The 20588-nt window shown below is 40.3% G+C and overlaps 1 protein-coding gene and 1 long non-coding RNA gene across 9 annotated transcripts in view; one reads left to right on the forward strand and one right to left on the reverse strand.

Moving 5' to 3' along the window:
- rfx1 (regulatory factor X1) overlaps positions 1–17262 on the reverse strand; it is a 76879-nt gene extending 59617 nt beyond the window's left edge. For 7 of the 8 annotated variants that reach the window (XM_008103726.3, XM_062971487.1, XM_062971485.1 and 4 more), the window contains exons 1-2: positions 16970–17262; positions 1914–2251 (exon numbers count right to left, since the gene is read on the reverse strand). In XM_008103726.3, the coding sequence (XP_008101933.2) occupies positions 1914–2251; positions 16970–17247 (616 nt within the window). In that variant the 5' untranslated portion in view covers positions 17248–17262. The remainder of the gene's footprint in view (positions 1–1913; positions 2252–16969) is intronic. The other variant, XM_062971489.1, reaches the window with a different exon arrangement.
- Positions 3–9501, forward strand: LOC134296456 (uncharacterized). Its single transcript, XR_010003207.1, has 3 exons — positions 3–217; positions 1536–1587; positions 8185–9501. It is a non-coding gene; the product is annotated as an uncharacterized LOC134296456 (long non-coding RNA).
- Positions 17263–20588: the final 3326 nt, after the last annotated feature.

Consider the following 20588-nt stretch of genomic DNA (forward strand, 5'->3'; position numbering starts at 1 on the left):
CTTTGCCAACTCCAATTTGGCATGCACATTCCAATTTTAGAAAAATAATTTCCTTCTGAAAAGCAACTAGGATTTTGTTATCTTCTACACCTCTGTATAAGACTGCCTGATTAGATGATAGCTACTTTTTCTTTCATTAATCATGCTGAGCCAACAAAACTCTGGGATTCCTGCACTGAAGAGATTACTCTATATACACATGTATAAGTCTAGAAATGTGAGTATAAAAACTGGGTCAATTTGTCCATGTGTTAATATAAGCATTTTACCTAAACTTTATTAAAAAAAAAAAAGATCCATCCTCATCTCTAAATAGACTGGTGAGAGACAAATCCATCCTAGGACAACTACAAATGCATTGACCCAATCTAATCTCTTCTCCATGGTGCCACTTCTGGCTTTTTAAAATGTGTGGGTGGAGACAGTGAGGGGCTGCTGGCTCCATGAGGCGATTCTGGCCCTTTCCCCTCACCATGAATTAACCTTTGATTTACCCATAGGTCATATCAAAATCTATAATTTGGGCCCCCAAACCTGCTCTCAACTTACCATATTAATGAGGTCAACTTATATACAGTTATTGCACCAAATCGAAGCAGCTGAAAGAGAAATAGGAAATACTCTTCTCTTGGAGACTCGCCAAAAGTCAGTAGTTCTTTTGTAATCAAAAAGATACCTTTCCTAACAGCTCTAGTTTCTGAGAGCCAGGTTTGAGCTTATGATCACCTGAATCTATTTTGTGTTTGATTTCTATTTAAATCCATTATTATTATTCATTTAGGTCTTTGAAATTAAATGGATTATATATTCAAATGCTTATCAAGTTGCCTAGTTCAAATGCAGTTTTCTGACAGAAAGGCCCACATCAGGAAAGCATACACTTTTCAATGCCAGGGTCTGAATATCATAAACACATGTGTTATCATCTTTTCTTGCTGGAGGGAACTGCACAGCCTTCTACCAGTCTCTGCCAGAGTGGAAAATGGCAACCTATAAGGAAGATCATTGGTGGCAAGGGAGTGGGGTGTGTGGTGAAGATATGGTTTTCCATTCCTTCCCTTAGACAACCTGGTATTAACAGCTCTGTTCTTCATGCACACTGTTCTTTGCGCAAAGAACACAGCAATGTAGCCTGGTATCAGAGGAAAGGCAGGGAAAGGCCCATCAAACCCTCACTTCCACTAATAATCTTCATGAAAATTTGTGTTTTCCACACTGGGGCAAAACGTACCATGTTTTCTAGAGAGACTGCTTTTCTTCATTCCTGCCGTCTGTAATGTAGCCAGAGTAGACCAATATGTATAAATCTAGTGGGAAATGGGGATACAAATTTGGCAGCAGGAGGATAGACAGGGTCTTCATGGTAAAAGGCTACAGGTAAGGGTCCTGCATATGGCCCTTGGGTTACAAGCTGCCCAGAAATTACAACAGAATGATTCCAACAGAGTAGAAAAATCATTCTGTGTGCATTTAGGAGTGGGGAAACCGAGATGCACCAAATAGCTATGTTACAGTAATGAAGATTTTCTTTCCAGGGAAACAGGCCTAGAAGCAATGGGATGTGACTTGTGCAAAAGCAGATTTAAGGTATGTCTTCCTATTATTTAGCCCAACAATTAAATTGTTTTGAAAAACACAGATCACCATGCATGAGACTTCTCCAAAAGAATGCTAGAAAAATGTGTATTTAGGGAAGAAATGTCTCTTAGAAGTTGCCACAGAATTGCCAGTACTCTTAAATCAAGAGACAGCTGTTAACTGGACTCATTTGTTTCTCCATTTATTACTATTCTAAGAAAAAAAATATTCCAAAACAACAGGGAACACTCGTATTTTCAAAGCCTACTTCATACTACCAAAAAAAAAGGCTCATTCTCTTTCTCCCTGTCCCACTTGCCCCACACGACACTTACCAGAGACTGTCACCACAATATACTGCTGAGGGGCTGGCGTTGAGGTCTGCTGTCCCGTGGGCGGAGCCTGCGTCTGGGGAGGTGGGATTTCTGGGACATATTGTTTCGGTGTGGGCTGTTGCTGCTGCGCCCCTTGCAATTCTGCCACATACTGTTGCTGAGCTGCCGCCGCCGCCACTACCACAGGTGCTGCCGTGGCTGCCGTTGCTGCTGGCTGTTGCTGAGACTGTTGCTGCTGTTGTGACTGTTGTTGGGCTGCCTGTAATTCTGTAACGTACGCCTGTGTTGCCATGCCAACAGTGGGGAAAATGATAATAAATAAGGCTTTTTTTTGCTTCCTTTCGTTGGAGGAAAAAAAGAGAAAAAACAAATAGAACAAAAAAGAAAGAAAGAAAAACAATTAATCAGTTATAAGGCATTAAATAGACAGAAAGAGCTCCCTACAGTTCTATTCATTGAGCACTAACTTAATAACATATTATTCTTTACACTTAATTGCAATCAGTTACAGAAAAGAAAAGCAGCAGGTACTCTGATTATGCCATGTAGAAGATCAGCCAGGAAATCTGACAACCCAGAACACAACATTTTGTATTTACCCAGACATAACCTGCACGACTGCATGAGCCACATTTCCAGAGTCCTTTCCATTTGTAACACACGTGCTTCTGAAATTCATTTTTTCTTATGATGCTCTATAGACCTAATTCACAAAGGCTACAACAGAGGAAATACCAGCATATTCTGTACAGCACAAGTAATGTGAGTTGGAAAAACCCAGTGCCACATTCATGTTTTTTTGGGGGGGCAGATACCTGTTGTTGTGTACTGTCAAGTCAATTTCTAATTATGGTGCCCCTAAAGTAAACCTATGATGGGGTTTTCTTGGTAAAATGTGCTCAGAGGGGTTTTGTTACTGCTTTCCTCTTAAGTGGAGAGACTATGACTTGCCAAGTTTACCCAGTGGGTGTCCATGGCTGAACAGGGATTCAAAGTGTTATCTTCTAGAGCAGAGGTCCCCAAACTAAGATCCACGAATCAGATGCGACTCTCCAGAGTAATTTACCCAGCCCCTGCCCTAAAGTGAGAGTCATCCTCAGTCTGAAATGACTTGAAGACACACAACAGTAACCATCCTAATTTGACAATCTCATCAGCCAAAAGCAAAACCACACATCCCACTGAAATACTAGTAGGTTTATGCTGGTTAAAATTGTTCTTAATTTTAAATATTGCATTATTCCATGCTTTTTTGCACTACAAATAAGGTATGTGCACTGTGCATAGGAATTCGTTCATGTTTTCTTTTTGAAACTTTAGTACGGCCCAGCACCATTACTACAATAAATTCCATAGTTGTTTTCTAATGCAATGTTTGTCTTGAATGAAAAACACTAGCCTCCAAGCCCAGGTATGCACCCACCTCCAATCTATGACCCATAGTAACTGGGAAGGGAAATATAATTTCAAGTCTGAGAAAGCAAAAAGTAGTTTCGGCAGACAATCAGAAAAGAGTTTGATAATTTCTTTATAATATTGGCTAAACTATGAAATACTACAACTTGCAAAGCAGCTGAAGAATTCAATGTTTTCTGTTCCCTTTAGGCCATTTGATTGGAATGTTACAAAGTGTGCAGGGCTCAAAACCAAGGCAGCCAGCATCAGTATCCAATTCCAGCAGAAAGCTCAATGACTATTTAAAGCAACTCAGCAGCAGTATCACAAAGATACAGACAGAAGGCAAATTGCTACACTTAGGTAATGAGGAGAGGAGAATCCCTTCTTGGGGAGCAACTAAATTAAACAGATCAAACTCTGCTGTAGTTTACTTCGTGGATCAGGTGGGAGAATAACATTAAAATACATGATCCCTTTCTCACAAAGGAACAGAATTATCCTTTTATTCTTCTTCTGGGATGATCTGCCAAAATTCAACAATCCAGAGAATAAAATATCCCTAGGCTCCTTCCCGCACAGATAAATTACTATATTGGCTATTTCATTTACAGCCATAGTTGAGGGGGGGAAACATGCAAAGCATTCTCATTGGAATGTTTGTCTGAAAATTATATATAAAAAATTATGTTGCACACCACTGGTTTTCAAACTCTTTTGGGAAACTCAGCGATGCTTAGTATTGTAATCCCCAATAAAGAGATCAGTTAAAGAAAACCACGTTTTCTGACAGCTTGTCCATTACAAGAGAATTAGAAATGTTTTAGGCCAAACTTGTGGCTCACACTAACAATAGTATGACCAACAGACATCTGGCCAGTGCCAGTACCACCAAAAACATTACTTTTATTTCTGTGGCTAGCAAGCAAGACAACATGTAAATGATAGGAAGGGCACACTCCTTTTGTCCTATAGATGTCCTCTCTGACATCTGTCAGGCACAATAACAGATCAGATGACCCTGGCATAAAGCTATTCTTACTCTCTAACAAAGGATGGATCAATAACAGCCCATACAGACTTTGGATGACAGAGAAAGGTGAGGGCGTGGAGCAACTTCCTAGTAGGCAATAAATGTAAACACTACTTTTTTGGGAGATTCGGCAGCAAACCTAATACTACTGGTTTGCTGACTAAGATGAGCAGCTTCCTAAATAACTAAAGTTCTGTTCAGTCATTCAGTCTGAGTAGGCACGTTGTTTATGTAGTTGCTATATGCTGCCTTCATCCCTTAAACATTTGTTTTTGCTAATGTGCCAGTGACCAGTACGTATTTGCATTCGTCATTGGCTACAATGGTTTCTTTCTTTCCTGAAAACCTGCTGTGGACCTGAAGTTCTTGGGCCAGCACTGGTCCATGAGCTACTACTCTGAGTAGTAGGGTCTTAGCAGTTCTACACTGTGCCACTGAATGCAAACCAAGGAGAATCCATTGACTTTTAATTAATTCCAAAACATGAAGATGTTACAACCATGGCACATCATCCTTAACTCATATCTCCCTACACAGAAAGCAAAATAGTGGAACAAAATATATCACAGCATCAGGATTCCATCCATTTCCATAGCTGCCAAACCCAGATCCTGTCTTTGAGATGTGCACTAAAGGTAGCATTTAACCAGACTACAACCCTTTTTCATGTTTTACAGTAATAACACCCCCCCCCTTCCTGTGACTGAGGGCCCTTCCACATAGCCATATATCCCAGAGTATCAAGGCTGGAAATCTCACAATGTCTGCTTTGAACTGGAATATATGGCAGTGTGGACTCAGATAACCCAGTTCAAAGCAGATACTGGGGGACTTTCTGCCTTGATATTCTGGGTTATATGGATTCACAGTTTGTCTGGTTATGCTAGTTTGTGATGACAACTACTGTACAGTATATAATAAATGTTCATTTTTTTTGTTCAACAATAAATGTGAATTCTTCTTCATGGAAAAATAAGACATCCCCTGAAAATAAGACCTAGCACATCTTTGGGAGCAAAAATTAACATAAGACACTGTCTTATTTTCGGGGGAAACACGGTATGTACCTGGTCAACTCAAGTAGTCTCCTCATCAGGAGGAAAAAGAAACTGGTATTCTGTGCTCTAAAGATTGGAGCCACTGCCCTGAAAAATTTCTAGATTTTGATAGTTAGATCTAGTTCTTATTACAGGGATACCTCAGTTATCAAACATCTAAAAAGAAGTCCTTTCCTACAAGACCTTTTTATGGCTGCCCAGACTCCCTTTTCTCTTAGAGTCCTTCCACACTGCTCCTATATCCCAGGATCTGATTGCATTATCTGTTTATCCCAGGTTATCTGGCAGTGGGGACTCATATATTCCAGTTTAAAGCAGATAATCTGGTATCAGATCCTGGGATAAAGAGCAGTGTGGAAGGGCCCGTAATCCTCTGTTCAACTGGACTTTATTAATAGCAACCACATAGGGTGGGATGGTGTAAGGGGGAGAGAGACAGACTTTCAGTGTCCGCTGGCAACAACATTTCTGAAGCAAACAATTCAATAAACAACATTTCAGATGGGGAAAAAGTAGAATTATACTCTAACCAACTATCCTACAGTTGTGTGAGTTTGCCTGCAACAGGCAAGGAAAATAGCAATCACTTCCAGAATTCGGTCAACTGCAAAACAGAAAGAATGGGGGAAAGGAAACAAGCTTACTTCATCGGCTACCTCCAACATGTTAAAAGGGAAAAGATCTATAGGTCTGAAAATTAAAATGGAACTCAAGAAAATGTGAGACTGGTGAAAAATATCCTTATATGTATTTTGAAAGAAACTTTCAAAAGGTCTATAGAGTAAGAATGTTAATTTATCAGACCTGTTTGTTTAACCTCACATGTGCGTATCTTAAGTCTTGAATAGTTCAAGTTTACTTTATTACAGTCAATGACCAGTTCGAGAGAAGATGGACATAGTTCCGTAAGTCTTGAATAGAAAAATGGCTTTAGTCTGTTGACATGTTCTGATTTTTTATGGCAAACATATCCCTATTAATTCCATGTTATTTCTGCCACCGGCATCAACTTTTCTACTAAAAAGTCAAGTCCAGAATCACAACTGCTTTGGTAAATGAAGTATTCTTGTAAATGTAAAATAGTTCTGTATAGGGTGACAGGAGAACAATTCCTGCTGTTCCTGATCGAAGTCTCCGGACTTGGATATACTTCTCTGCCTAGAATTGACCCTATCAGCAAGAAGGCTCCTATATATTTATGCATAAGTTTAGAAATTTTAGTTAAAAACCAATTCCAAAAACCTAGGTTGACGTAGTCACTTTGAATCTTCTTTGTGGGGAGAAAAAGCGAGGTATAAATAAACATTATTATTATTATTATTATTATTATTATTATTATTATTATCATCATCATCAACAACAACAACAACGGGTCAACATGAGTACTATACCTTAACTGTTATCAAAGAATGGAACCATTCCTTTCTCTGAGTACAGTCATTTATGTGATCTGAGGCAAGGTTGTCATCCTCAGTTTCACCAGTCAATCAACAATCATACTATTATTCTGGGAGCTAATTGATTTTACCATCTGTTGGCTATGGATACCTGAAGCTTGTCTTATACTGAGTTAGACCACTTATACGGAATCAGATTACTTATTTCCTTAAAACCAGTATATCCTACTAGATGACAGCAGTAATAAAAAAGGCTTTCATAGCCTTGTGCTATAAATGAAGCATTTCCTGTGACATGCTACCAAACACTCTGTCACTCTGTCTGTCGGTCTAATTGGCCTAGTGTTTAGAAACCCGATTCAGAACCCTAGGAATAATAAATACTTTGTATAACCCTGTGCGAGATAGATGTCTCAAAACTGTGGAAGTTGCTCTCATGAATTCAACCAATTTAAAAAAAATTCTTATCATCCTGTCAAACATACAGACAGTCCCCAAGCTACGAACAAGATACGTTTTGAATTTGTATGTAAGAACAGGTATATTTTTAAGTGTAACTTCAGCAATATATAGAGAGAGAGGATAGGGAAGGGTAACACCCTTGTGGTTTGTGTTTTGCTTCCGATTTCACCTCCCTTTTTGTCCCTGTGACAATTGGATTTTGAAAAACTTGGCTTGTTGTAGAAACAAGGATTGATGATAAAGATTCAGTGGAGACACCTTTTCTCCAGGAGTGAATTTCCTTTCCTACGGGTACACTTCTCTCCCTTCTTGTTGTCTCACCCCTGTTCTTAATTGTGTCATATACGTTGGATGTTTGTAACTCGGGTACTGCCTGTACTGCTAGACAGCTCGTCTTGTTGTGCCAAGGAAATCAGGGGAGACAAGATCACTTTTCCGCTGGCAGGCATCAAGTCATCCTCAGCACATCAACCTTCTGCTTAGGCCACATTCCAAAGGTTCCTACACCCTTGGTCACTCCTTTTGGAACAAGCCAGACTTGGAAATGACCTGGCTGTTTTTAGACCTTGGGAGGATTCAGAGAGCCGCAGCAAAAGATAACCGAGACAGGTCCCAATAGGAAGACTCAAGTCTGTCTGCTCCTCAACACAATCATTATTTTTGAAGATCAAACACACAGCACAAACCATAGAAATGGCATGGAACTACTTGTGTGATTGAATTATGAAACAAAAAATGCCATTAAAGCCCTGAATTATGCAGTGAAATTGATTCTTCAATATGTCTGATTAGTCTTGCTCTATATTAAACACATAGGTTTAAAAGCTTACAAATGGATATAATCGTACCACACATAACAAGGTCTCCGACAGCAAAACTACAAAGTCTTTTTTATACCCTCCAATTTTCCCTTTTTTTCTCTTCAGCTGGAAGTTTTCTGGCAGTATCAGAACTGGAGGATGAAGAAGAAAAGATGGAGAAACACAAGCTTTTGGAGTCAGGTTGCGGTTGTGGGTCAGCAGTAAACAATGGTATAAAGTTTAAGCTAGAAAATAGTGTGATTTGGTAGTAGTTGTGTATTTCTGCCTTCAACAGGCAAGAAAAGCAGCTGTGTGTGGCATCTCTTAATGAGTACATGTGAACAGTGTTGCAGAGTGAAAAGAGGGTAGCAAATAAGCCTCGCTTTCTGGTTCCTCCCACTATGATAAAAAGCATGTCCATATGTTTTTGTTCATTTATAAAATCCTTAACTGATCTGTCTGTTTCATTGCAAATGTGTATTTGCTAATTGTGAAACTAAAGTTTGCTGAAGTGTGTTAAATTGCTCTTTTTTTTTTTTTTTTTGGTTATGGACTCATTCTTTCCATGTTATGTTTGCCTCTGGTACCATACTTTCTGCTAAAGACGTACTGTAAATACTCATGTATAAGATCTCAAGTGTAAGTCGAGGGTACATTTTGGAGCCAATATCATGGATTTTGAATGACCCAGGGATAAGTCGACGGTCAGTCCATGCAGAGGGGAAAGCGCCAGCACTGCCTCAGGTGGCCAGCCACCTCTTGCCACTGACATCATTTTCTTGCCCAGGAACTCCAAAAGGCCAGAAGCAATGCTTCAGCTGACAAAGTAGAAGGGGACAGTGCTTCTTTTAACTCCTCTCAGGATTAATTAAGCTCTTATTTTTCCGCCACTCTACTTGAAGAAGGGAATGGTTCCTTCTGATGATACAATGCTTACATTGATCTGTGGATAACTTGGCCTAAGTTTTTGAGGTTACGTTTTTTAATAAAATCTCTGGACTTATATACAAGTACAGTAGAGTCTAACTTATCCAAGCTAAACGGGCCGGCAGAAGCTTGGATAAGCAAATAACTTGGATAATAAGGAGGAATTAAGGAAAAGCCTATTAAACATCAAATTAGGTTATGATTTTACAAATTAAGCACCAAAACATCATGTTATACAACAAATTTGACAGAAAAAGTAGTTCAATACGCAGTAATGTTATGTTGTAATTACTGTATTTACGAATTTAGCACCAAAATATCACGATATATTGAAAACATTGACTACAAAAATGGCTTGGATTATCCAGAGGCTTGGATAAGCGAGGCTTGGATAAGTGAGACTCTACTGTATATAGGGTAATACCTTTGAACTTTATTAACTAAGGTATACCTGTATATCACTTTAGAGCACTGAATGAAACTATGAAGCATTTTGGAAGATTTGGGGCATGTACTGTTAGGAAGTAATCCTGCTGATGTGAACGTGATAATGAAGGTATCACTGAAAGTATTGCCACTGGAGAGCAGGGAGTGTTTCCAGAACCTCCGCGTCTCCCAGGGACATTTCCAATCACTTCCCCTGATGAAAGTCTCTGTACCCGATTCCTTTGATATTTATTTATTTAATTGATTAAAAATTACAGTAACAGAACGTAATTGTTTTCACACTGTTGAGTTGAGCTTCAACATTCTTACTAGTTTTAACATATTATCCACAAATAAACCCCTCAAAATAAATAAAGATGGGTGCTGCCCCTCCCCACCCGGACTCAACCACCCCAACATATTATTTACAAAACATTGTTTGCACTGTAGATTGTCTCTCTTGCCCTTCAGCAAATACATCTATACATTTTCCCCATATTTTCCAAAAATAATTTAATTTCCAAATTCCTTTTTCAGTCTTAATACTGCACATCAATGTATCATTTATTGCTCTATTCCAAACTTCTTTGTACCTATCTTCTACCTGAAAATCATGCTTTTCTTTCCAATTTTTAGCTACGAGTATTATCAGCCTTGCTGCAGTTAGTAAATTGGAGATTAACTCCTTTATTTCTTGAGGTATTTTAATATTATCATATATCAACAGTAAAGCTATTTCTGGTGTGCTCATTATCTCAAATTGTTATCCCCCTTATTTTTTTTAAATATAATTTTCTAAAAATTTTGTATATATTTGCAAGTCCACCACATACCGTATGTATATATGAGCCTATTTCTCGACATCCTCTCCAATATTGATTTAAATATTTCTTATCTATCTGGTTTAATCTGACTGGTGTTAAATAACATCTTCATACAATCTTATAACAGTTTTCTTTAATCCTTACAGACATATTTTTCAAAATACGTATATCCCATATTTCCTTCTATAATTGTACATTTACACTTTTTTCACAATCTTTTTCCTATGTTTCTCTGGGGTGGTCTTGCCTCTGCTCTTCTTCCATTTGTAGATATCACTTGTTATGCCTTTAATTGTTACATTTCCTGTTTTAGTCTCTTTTCAAATAATCATTAGTTCAAATTTTATATACTCTATACCACTCTTGTATTTCTTTCGTATGACTGCTGACCATTTTTCCAATTGTAAGCTCTGAAACCATGTAGTTTCACTTCCTAACATTTAATCTTATATTCTCTCTTTACTTGTTCCTGATTTCTAAGTCTTACGCAGTCACCTTGCACTGCAAATACCTCTGCCAAATGGTACTCCACCTGGAGGAAGCAAGGAACAAATTAAGTTCTACTTCTCATATAAATCTCATGTAAAATCCTTTTCTACTGAACCTCATCCCCCTGCTAATCTATTCTTACTACTTTATTCCACACTGCAGTTCAGTGGCAGTAACTGAGAATGTTCCTAAAATTATTTCCCATCCCACTGCATATAACCTTTTTTCCCATTTCAGCCAAAGCTCCTGGAAAATGGTAGTACAACATGACCTGGAGTCCTTCTTACAGCCCAAGACACATCACATTAGAAATAACTCCACCTTTCTTCTGTTCACACAACCTCCATGGATTATATTAAACAGGACAGATTTTTACTCATCACAGCCAAACACCTACCGGTATTTAAAGATTTCTAGGAAATGATGGAAACTGATTAAAAATACTATTATGTTAACTAATTGTACTGAGTGTGTACTGCATTCACCTTTCCTAAAACCACACATTATGCTGCACATATTTCTATTTGGAAGATTTCTAATCTAGACTGGAGAAATATTAGCTCAAGTATCCAGCAAATCCATAACGCTGCATCTTGAACCTACTGTAATTCTCCTATTCATAGGCTTAGAAGCTGAACCACTCCAGTTCTGTGAGCTTTTGAACAGAAAAGGAGCAGAGAATTCTAAAGTACACTTATTAGGAACCAAACCTGACAGAAATGAGTTTCATGTAAATTAGTTGAAACTGACTTAACATGGGCTCATAGAATTGGAAGGGATCACAAGGGCTATGTCATGTTTAAAAAAATCCTCAAAAAGAATTTGCTTCTTGAACATAGCAAGGAATCAGTGAGACTCAGAAAAAAATAGTTTACATTTGTGATAAGGCTGCCAACTGCACCAAAACCATGGTCTCCTTTTGACAAACCACTACTCAACTATTCAGTAAAAATTTTCATATCATGTTATAAATATTACTACAATTACATTTCAAGTCATTAATAAAGACACAGCCGCAATGATCAGTTAAAAAGCTGGCAGCTCTACCTACTAGGGTTAGAAATAATATTTATTGTCATTCTTCTTGGATGTAAGAAGGCAAACAGCTTTTTGTTAGTTTGTTCTGCTTTTAAAATAAAACATACCATTATTACCATGATCACTTGCCTTCCAGTACAACTATCTGCACACATATTCTTTCTTTTAAAAAATCCTACATGAAATATTACAGAAATATCTGAACCAAATGCAAACATGTATTACAAGAACAAGAGGATACAAAGGAACAAGCCATCCCTAGTCTAGCTTAATTAGTACAAGAATAATTAATATTTTCCAAGGACAACTGGCCCCTACCCTAATTTGTCTAAGTTGCCCCAATTTTGTTGACAGGTTTTCTCTTCTCAAGCTGAAAACTGTTCCAAGGGCTACTATACACCCAAAAATACTCTTTAGTATTTCAAACTGCACCAGTAACTCGATAACAATCCATCAAGCTATATAGTTAGCACACTGCAATCATCAAATGGTTTAACATATTGCTGCATTGCCAACTGATGAATTAGGCTTCTAAGTGCCTTTTGCCCCATCTGGGAAAAAAGTGCTAAGTAGTCTGGGTGTGGCTCACACAATGCTGGAGGAAGGAATTCAGCAAGAGCTAATGCCAAAACTGTAATATAGTGATCCTGGCTATAGCTTCACACGACAAGGCCTGCCCACTTCTGGCAGAAACTTCACCAGTTCCATGAAGCAACTATATTTTTCCAGTATCTGGGTGGAGACAGAACCATAGCTGATACACAACAGAGATGTCATAATTTCTGTTTCAATTGCAGATACGATGCTTAAGAAAGGAAGCTATTTTTTGACTGTTGAATTTAATGAACTAAATTATTTTAAACCCCACTAAAACAGTACTTTGACAGCTCACAATCAATGCCTACATTGTTCTACAGTATAATCAAATCATAACTTCTGGAAAAAACAATGTGCCCACATATATGTTAGCATGCACACAGTTTGGCTGTAGACCTACTTGATAATAATAATTATCACAGAGGTATCAAAGGCCCATCCAACCCAAATGAAAAGATTGGAAGTTTCATTTATTGTTTCTCAAAGATATACACAACAAAGATAAGAAGGAAGTTCCACATTTTTTATTTATTTATAAATGTCTATTTCATCTTTCTAAACAAATCACCACACAAGATATCCATAGAGTTCCCATGTTTCAGAGAGCTCTACGTGTTGTGAATAAATAACATGGAACTAATGTTTAATTGTACAGTTTCTTTTTCTATGTCAATCACCTTCTGAAGTATACACAACTAGTATGAAAAACAAGATACCGTATGAGGTGGTTCAGTAGTCTAGCACACCGTTTGTATCCAGTTGTTTCATGTTACAGTTGCCTTTTAACACCTTATCACAGGAATATAAGCTTTCCCGGTGCTTCCCAACCTTTTGTCTTCCTAGTGTTTGGGACACTCCCAGAAGCCTCAGCCACCTTTGATCTAAAGTCCAAAATACCTGGAGAACCACTGTGAGTTTAGGCCATGTCTTACTCTGCAACAGGATCAACCACAGAGTCTCTGAATTGCGTTGTCACTTTGCGTTGTCACTTTACTAAAGCAGAAGACAAGCCAGTTTCAGCTTCTTCTGCCATAAATGATTTTGCTCCCCTTCCCACCACTGATGCTCAACATATGGCATGGTTGGACTGTGGCTAATAGGACGACATATGAGATGGGTAAGAGGAAGCATAGATACTAATTTTTACTAGTTACAACCATAACTTGGATCTGGCATTGAATGTTTGCCACCTTTTGTTGTGAATCAGCCCTGAGTCCCCTCAGGGAGAGAGGGTGGAATATAAATAAAGTATTATTGTTATTATTACTATTATTACTATTATTACTATTATTATTATTATTATCATCATCATAGCCCAGTGAAGAATGCTATTGTACATTAATGACATTACAATGATATATGATATTCAGAATATTGGGTCAGAATCCTTATCTGAAATTGCAAAATGCTCCAAAATATAACATTGTCTACTTGGGTGGTTGACATAGTGGCACACTTACTTTCTGGTGGTTCAGTGTACACATACAGTAGAGTCTCATTTATCCAACATAAACAGGCCAGCAGAATGTTGGATAAGCGAAAATGTTGGATAATAAGGAGGGATTAAGGAAAAACCTATTAAATGTCAAATTACGTTTTGATTTTACAAATTAAGCACCAAAACTTCATCTTTACAACAAATCAACAGAAAAAGCAGTTCAATATACGGTAACGTTATGCAGTAACTACTGTCGTTACGAATTTAGTACCAACATCGCAATGTAGTGAAAACATTGACTACAAAAACACTGACTACTAAAGGGCAGACTGTGTTGGATAATACAGAACATTGGATAAGCGAAGGTTGGATAAGTGAGACTCTACTGTACTTTGTTTCATGCATAAAATTATTTAAAATATTGTGTAAAGTACCATCTTTAGGCTATGTGTATAAGATATAAAAGGAAGCAGAAATGAACTTTTTGTTCAGTTTTAATCCCATCTCCACGAAATCTCATTATGTACATATATGCACATACAGACAGACCCCAAGTTAAGAAAAATATAGGTTCTGTAGGTTTGTTCTTAAGTTGAATTGGGCTGGAACTCGGAACAGTAATTCCAGCCATATATATGTGTGTGTTTGTGTGTGTAAGCTTTGGATAGCATAGGGAAGGGTTAACACTCCTGTGGTGTTTATTTTGCTGTCTGTGCCCCTGTTCAGATTTTACCTCATTTTCTGTCCCTGTGATAATTGGATTTTGAAACAATTGGCTTGTTGTGGAAACAAGGATTAGTGATAAAGCTTCAGTGGAGTCACCTTTTCCCCATAACTCCTTCAAGACTGAATTTCCTTCTATTGGGTAGATTTCCCTAACTTTCAGTTGTTTCACTCTGTTTTTAACTATGAGGTGTTTGTAAGTCAGATGTTTGTAACTGCATTTACAGATATTCCAAAATCCCCAAAAATCCAAAATTCGAAACACTTTCAGTCTCAAACATTTTGGGTAAAGGATGCTCAATCTGTATCTAGCTAATAATAATTCACATTACTATTTAGCATCACATTCCAGCATATTTTAACAAGGACATTTTTTACTTTTTGTGTAAAATGTTTTAAATATTTGTACTCCTATGCAACATATAAAGATATTGTTTTCCTTGTATATAGCCATTTAACACAAATGTCACAACACATACTGCATTTACATTCTGAGCAGTATGAGGCTTTTAATCAAGTGTCAACAGATTCATTTCAAAGTGCTCAAAAACACACACTCCTACATCCATCACACAATGTAATGGCATTTTAGAAATCCTCATTAACTATTAATTGGCAGGAACATTTCATAGTCATTTATCTCACTTGTGACTTCTGACATGTCAGTATCATAAACCAAATATAACGTCTTAATAAACTGAATGTAGTAAAATGTACACCTGCTTAATGATCTGTTCAGTCTGATTTGGCCCTAGAGGAACCACCCCTGTGATTCTAGTCTTTTACTTAACCCAGTGGTTCTCAACTTGTGCGTCCCCAGAAGTTTTCACCTTCAGCTCCCAGAAATCCTAACAGCTGGTAAACTGGCTGGGATTTCTGGGCGTTTAGGCCAAAACACCTGTGGACCCACAGGTTGAGAACCACTAACTTAATCCCCCAGTGCCCCACTTTAATTAGTTACATGCCAATTACATGCCAATTAGATCCGAACCAGCAAATTACAGTTTGCACTTGTCCTCTTTATCAGGGCTGAAAACCACAGTTGGTCAGTCTCTACAATTTGATGTTCTCATTGATGATCTGCTGCTAGAAGTCTCGCTCCTGGCACAACAGTCATAATTTAGACCAGGGATATGGAATTTGGGTCTTTAGCTTATGTTGGACTGCAGTTCCCATAATCCCTAACCATTGGCTATGATGGCTAGAACTGAGGAGAGATGAAATATTGTATGTTCCCCATCTATGGTTTAGGAGTACATGCAGATTATCATCCTTGAATCAAACTATTAGTGTTTCCAGCCATGTTATCAGAGATCCTTTAAGGCCCTTCCACACAACTGAAAAAAATCCCACAATATATGCTTTGAATTTGAATATATGGCAATGTAGACTCATATAACCCAAGGATTTTCTACCTTGATATTCTGGGTTATATGTGTGGAAGGGCCCTAAGTGGAGTTGTCCGGGAACCTGAGACCTTCTGCAAGAAAAGATGCCCCTGCCTCTGAGCTACTGGCTTTCTTGTTGTGTACCTTCAAGTCTTTTCCAATGTATAGTGATCTTAAGGTTTTATGGGGTTGAGAGTGTGTGAAACATTTCAAGCCACCGGTTCCCTGTCTGAGTGGGGAATTGAACCCTGATCCAGAGTTCACAGACTGATGTTCAATCACACATTTTCAGCTTTGAACTGGTGTATATGGCAGTGTGGACTCAGATAACCCAAGGCCCTTCCAAACAGTCATATAACTCAGGATATCAAGGCAGAAAATCCCCAAATATTCTGATTTGAACTGGGAAATGCCATATATTTCTGTTCAAAGCAGATAATGTGGGATTTTATTCAGCTGTGTGGAAGGGAACCCAGTTCAAAACAGATATTGTGGGATTATCTGCCTTGATATTCTATGGCTGTGTGGAAGGGCCCTAAATCCACACTACCATATAATCCAGTTCAACGTGGACTTTATACAGCTGTGTGGAAGGGGCCTCAACTATCTGCGTGGACAATTTCGGAGTTTCTCGGACTTCTAGGGAGGGGGGAGAAGAGACCCGACAGCCTCGTGACGTCATCACACGATCATGACAGTCGACGCGTTCCGAAGTCAACTCTTTCTCCCCCCCCCCCCCCCCCCCGCCATCTAACTCTAGGCAACGGCTGTCCCACTCCCGCCTCCCCCTAAACCTAATTGGCTGCTTTGAGGATTCCAGGCGGCTCCTATTGGCGGGCGCTGCCACCAATCACCAGGAAGTGAAGATGCCCCGCCTATCAGGGCCTGGGCCCTTTCCCGACCAGCCCTGCTTGGAGTGACGGCCGCGGCGGGGCCCAAAGCACGGAAAATCCCACCACGCCGCTTGCCAGGCTGCCTCGGGACAAGCGAGCGGGGAGGCCCGGGCCGCGCCATCTTGCGAGGGGGGAAAGGGAAGGGAAGGAAAGCGGACTCGGACCCACCTGGACCGTCCCGGCCCCGCGAGGCCGCGTCCCCTCCAGGGGAGGGGCGGGGACGAAGTCGCGATTATCGCACCTTCCCTCGGTTTTGGCGGGAATCGCGCTGAGGCGGGGAGGGTGGGCGGTTGTTGTTGTTGTTGCCGGGTTTCCTGGTCGCCACGACTACGGTGGCTATGGCGCCCTCCGTGTTCCCTCACCGGGGCAACTGTTGCTACCCACCTCGGCGCGGGGAGGGGGAATGGGCGGCGCCTGGCGCTGATTGGACGGGCTCGGCCAACCATTGGGCAGCTCTGCTGTCCGTCACGCGTCTCTACTCCCTCCTCCCCCTCGGGATCTCCGCGACGCCTCCTACCGGATACTTCGCCCTTCTATTGGCCAATTCGGCATTTTCTGCGGATTTGCCCACGAAACTGCCTGTCAGCGGGGAAGGCGGGCCTTCAAGCAGGCAGGAACAGATTGGGAGCTGGCTGATTATGACTGGCTGGAGGCCTCGCCAGTAAATTACAGAACGGTTGGAATGTCTCGGCTTCAAGAGATCAAAGTAATGCGCATGCGCTTGAGGGAAACCAGGGAAACGTAGTTCATTTACAGCAGGCGTAGTTGTACTTACAGAACCGCTAGGTGGCGCATATTCTCCCGAAGCAGTTGCTTTCCAAGGCTCTGAGAGCCCTTCCACACAGTCATGTAACCCAGAGTATCAAGGTAGATAATTTACAATATCTGCTTTGAACTGGGTTATCTGAGGCCCCTTCCACACAACTGAATAAAATCACACATTTTTCTGCTTTGAACTGGAATATATGGCAGTGTGGACTCAGATACCCCAGTTCAAAGCAGATATTGTGGAATTTTCTGCCTTGATATTCTGGGTTATATGGCTGTGTGGAAGAGCCCTGAGTCCACATTGCCATACAACCCCTTTCAGCAGCTACTAAGGAGGCTGTTCAGGTTTTGAACTGGTGCTTGGCTGCTGTGACGGTCTGGATAAAAGCGAACAAATTGAAACTGAATCCAGACAAGACAGGTACTCCTGGTCAGTCACAAGGCCGAACAGGGTTACAGCCTGTGTTGGACGGGGTGACATTACCCCTGAAAATGCAGGTTTGCAGCTTGGGAGTTCTTCTGGACTTGTTGCTGAGCTTGGAACCCCAGGTTTCAGCAGTGGCCAGAGGAGCTTTTGCACAATTAAAACTTGTACACCAGTTACACCTGTACCTTGAGAAGTCTTGATGAAGAACGGAAAAAAATGGATTTTTAGACATATATTGTATGCACATTAGAAGCAGTGAAATGTAGAAAAATCAAACTCTCTCTGTGTGTTAGATTTTTGGGATGCACAAGCTGACAGGACAGGGGGGAGAAGGGGGGCCTTCTACATTCCAGTGTGGTTCCTAGTACAGCTAAATGGAAGGAGAGCAGACAGGTCAAAGTAGGCCTCATGATGGATTGGTGTCTGTAGCTTGCTGCAAGCTTTTAAGAGTGCTTAGATAGGGAAATGCTGATTGTGCATATTTATGCCCATGTATGTAAGCATGTGAAGTGACGTACTAATGACGAGATGTATGTAAAAGCATGTTCTTTGTCTGAAAATGTATAAAAAGGCCAGTCCATGCCTTGATCGTGGCTCTGGTTTGCTTTTTGGAACAGATTCCACTTCCAGAGTCTCAGCTGAAATAATAAACTGGACTTTTTGGTCTCTCAGAAGGATCTCTCTTGGTGATATCTCTCCCTTCAATCTACAACAGTCTGACTTGGCCACGGTAGTCCACACTCTGGTTACATCTCAAATAGATTACTGCAATGCGCTATATGTGGGGTTGTAGCGGAAACCAGACTTCCCCTCTTCTCGGCTTGTCGTGTGTCTGTGCGGACGCAGTGGAAGTAGGAGACAGACAACTGGAGTTTTTTCCAAAGAAAGCAGTTTACTAAAGTTCCTGCAGCTGCAGAGGTTCATCCCACGCACAACTAGATGCTGAAAAGGGAGAACCCCGCAGACAGGGTCAAGTGTCTATTTATACAATTCAGTGGGTTCAGTTTACGACCGCCCACATATCAAACCATTGGTGCATATTTGTGGTGCAGTATTACATTTCATTACTTTCGTTTCTCTCAAAACACATGATTTCGGGGAAATCATGTGATATCCCATCGGCTGTGTTCCTGGCCTGCTCGTACCTCCTTATATGGCCATTTCCTCCTACCCCTTCATTCCTGCCTTATTCCCCCATTTTTTTTTTTTTTTGCGAAGCGTGTATACAAAAGCTGAAGCAAACCAAATGAGCAGACTTATGGGTCCCTCCAATCCCTTCTAGCTTGCAGCCAAGCTATCTTTTCAGTGGAAAATGAGCGCAGAATAGCATTTGTACATAGTTTCATCACCAGAGGTAAACAACACATGAGGATTAAAAATATTAATCAGGTTTTAGAAAGGACATAGTCCACAGTAGAATTCTGATCTAGCCCAGTCATTTGGCTTCTTCCGATGATGGATTTGTTGCTATGGCCAGAGGTGGCAATTCACATACATGTCCAACTTTCAGGTCTTTTCAGTCTTTGGCATAAAGTCAAACTGGGGGTGTGTTTCCTCTTCCTTGATCAAAGGAATAATGTTCAGTTAATTTGAAGAAAGTCTCTTTGTCCAATCAAGTCTCTAGTCTCTAAGAATTGTCTCTGTGTAAAGAAAAGTCTGTAAAGAAAATCTCCATCTCTCACAGGGCTTTAGCTGTCATACCCAGTATACCCAGCGTGTGGCGTGGGGTAGACTTAAACTCCTGCGGGTTTTGGATTCCAAAACAGGCCTTCCAGTAATAATGCCTTATGGATCTCCATTTTGGAAAACAGGCCTCTCAGTAACAATGCCTTATGGATCTCCAATTTAGGAACAGGAGTCCAAAAAGCTGAAAAAGAAAGCAGGAAGACAGTGAGAGAGAATGGGGGAGGGGGAACGGATTACCCATCTGTCGATCATCCTGTTCGGCATCACTTTTGTCTCAGCCAATCTTGTTGAAATCCCTTGTCTCTCCACGGGTGGGGCAGGTAGGCCACTATTCAGCTCCCAAACGACCCCTCCATGGCCTCTTGAGAAATGATTCCTCCATGGGCCTTCTTTCGCGATCTGCAGTAATCCTTTTTACTCTGGTCCTGCTGCAATGGTTAACTTATTTTATTCTTTGTCACATTGCCTCCGTGCTATATCCTCCTTTTGGCTTAAAAAGCAAGGTTGTTAGATGGCATATGAAAAAGTCCCTCATTGTCTCTCAAATCCGGCAAAAATCCGAATTATTTGCAATGTCCCATTACAAAAGGTCCTATCCAGGAGAGTTGGGTCAAAATAGAAAATTGTATGTTGTTGAGTTGGTCAGCCCTTACAGCCTCCAGCCTGATGCCACACTCCATCACAGCCTTAACACTCAGCAACACCTATAGGCCCTCCCAGGCCTCTCAATAAACATGTCTCATAGACTTCTGGGTTTATCCCATACAGGAGTTCAGGACCTGTAGCAAAAAACAATGAGAGGGAAAAGAAGGGGAGGGAAATACTCATCCTTCCAGGCTGTATGGCTCTTGAAGCACTCTCTCTAGTCGTTTCGCTCACATCCACGGCAGGCCTCCTCAGAGGTTG

Source organism: Anolis carolinensis, chromosome 2 (assembly GCF_035594765.1).
Source record: "Anolis carolinensis isolate JA03-04 chromosome 2, rAnoCar3.1.pri, whole genome shotgun sequence".
Lineage (NCBI taxonomy): Eukaryota > Metazoa > Chordata > Lepidosauria > Squamata > Dactyloidae > Anolis > Anolis carolinensis.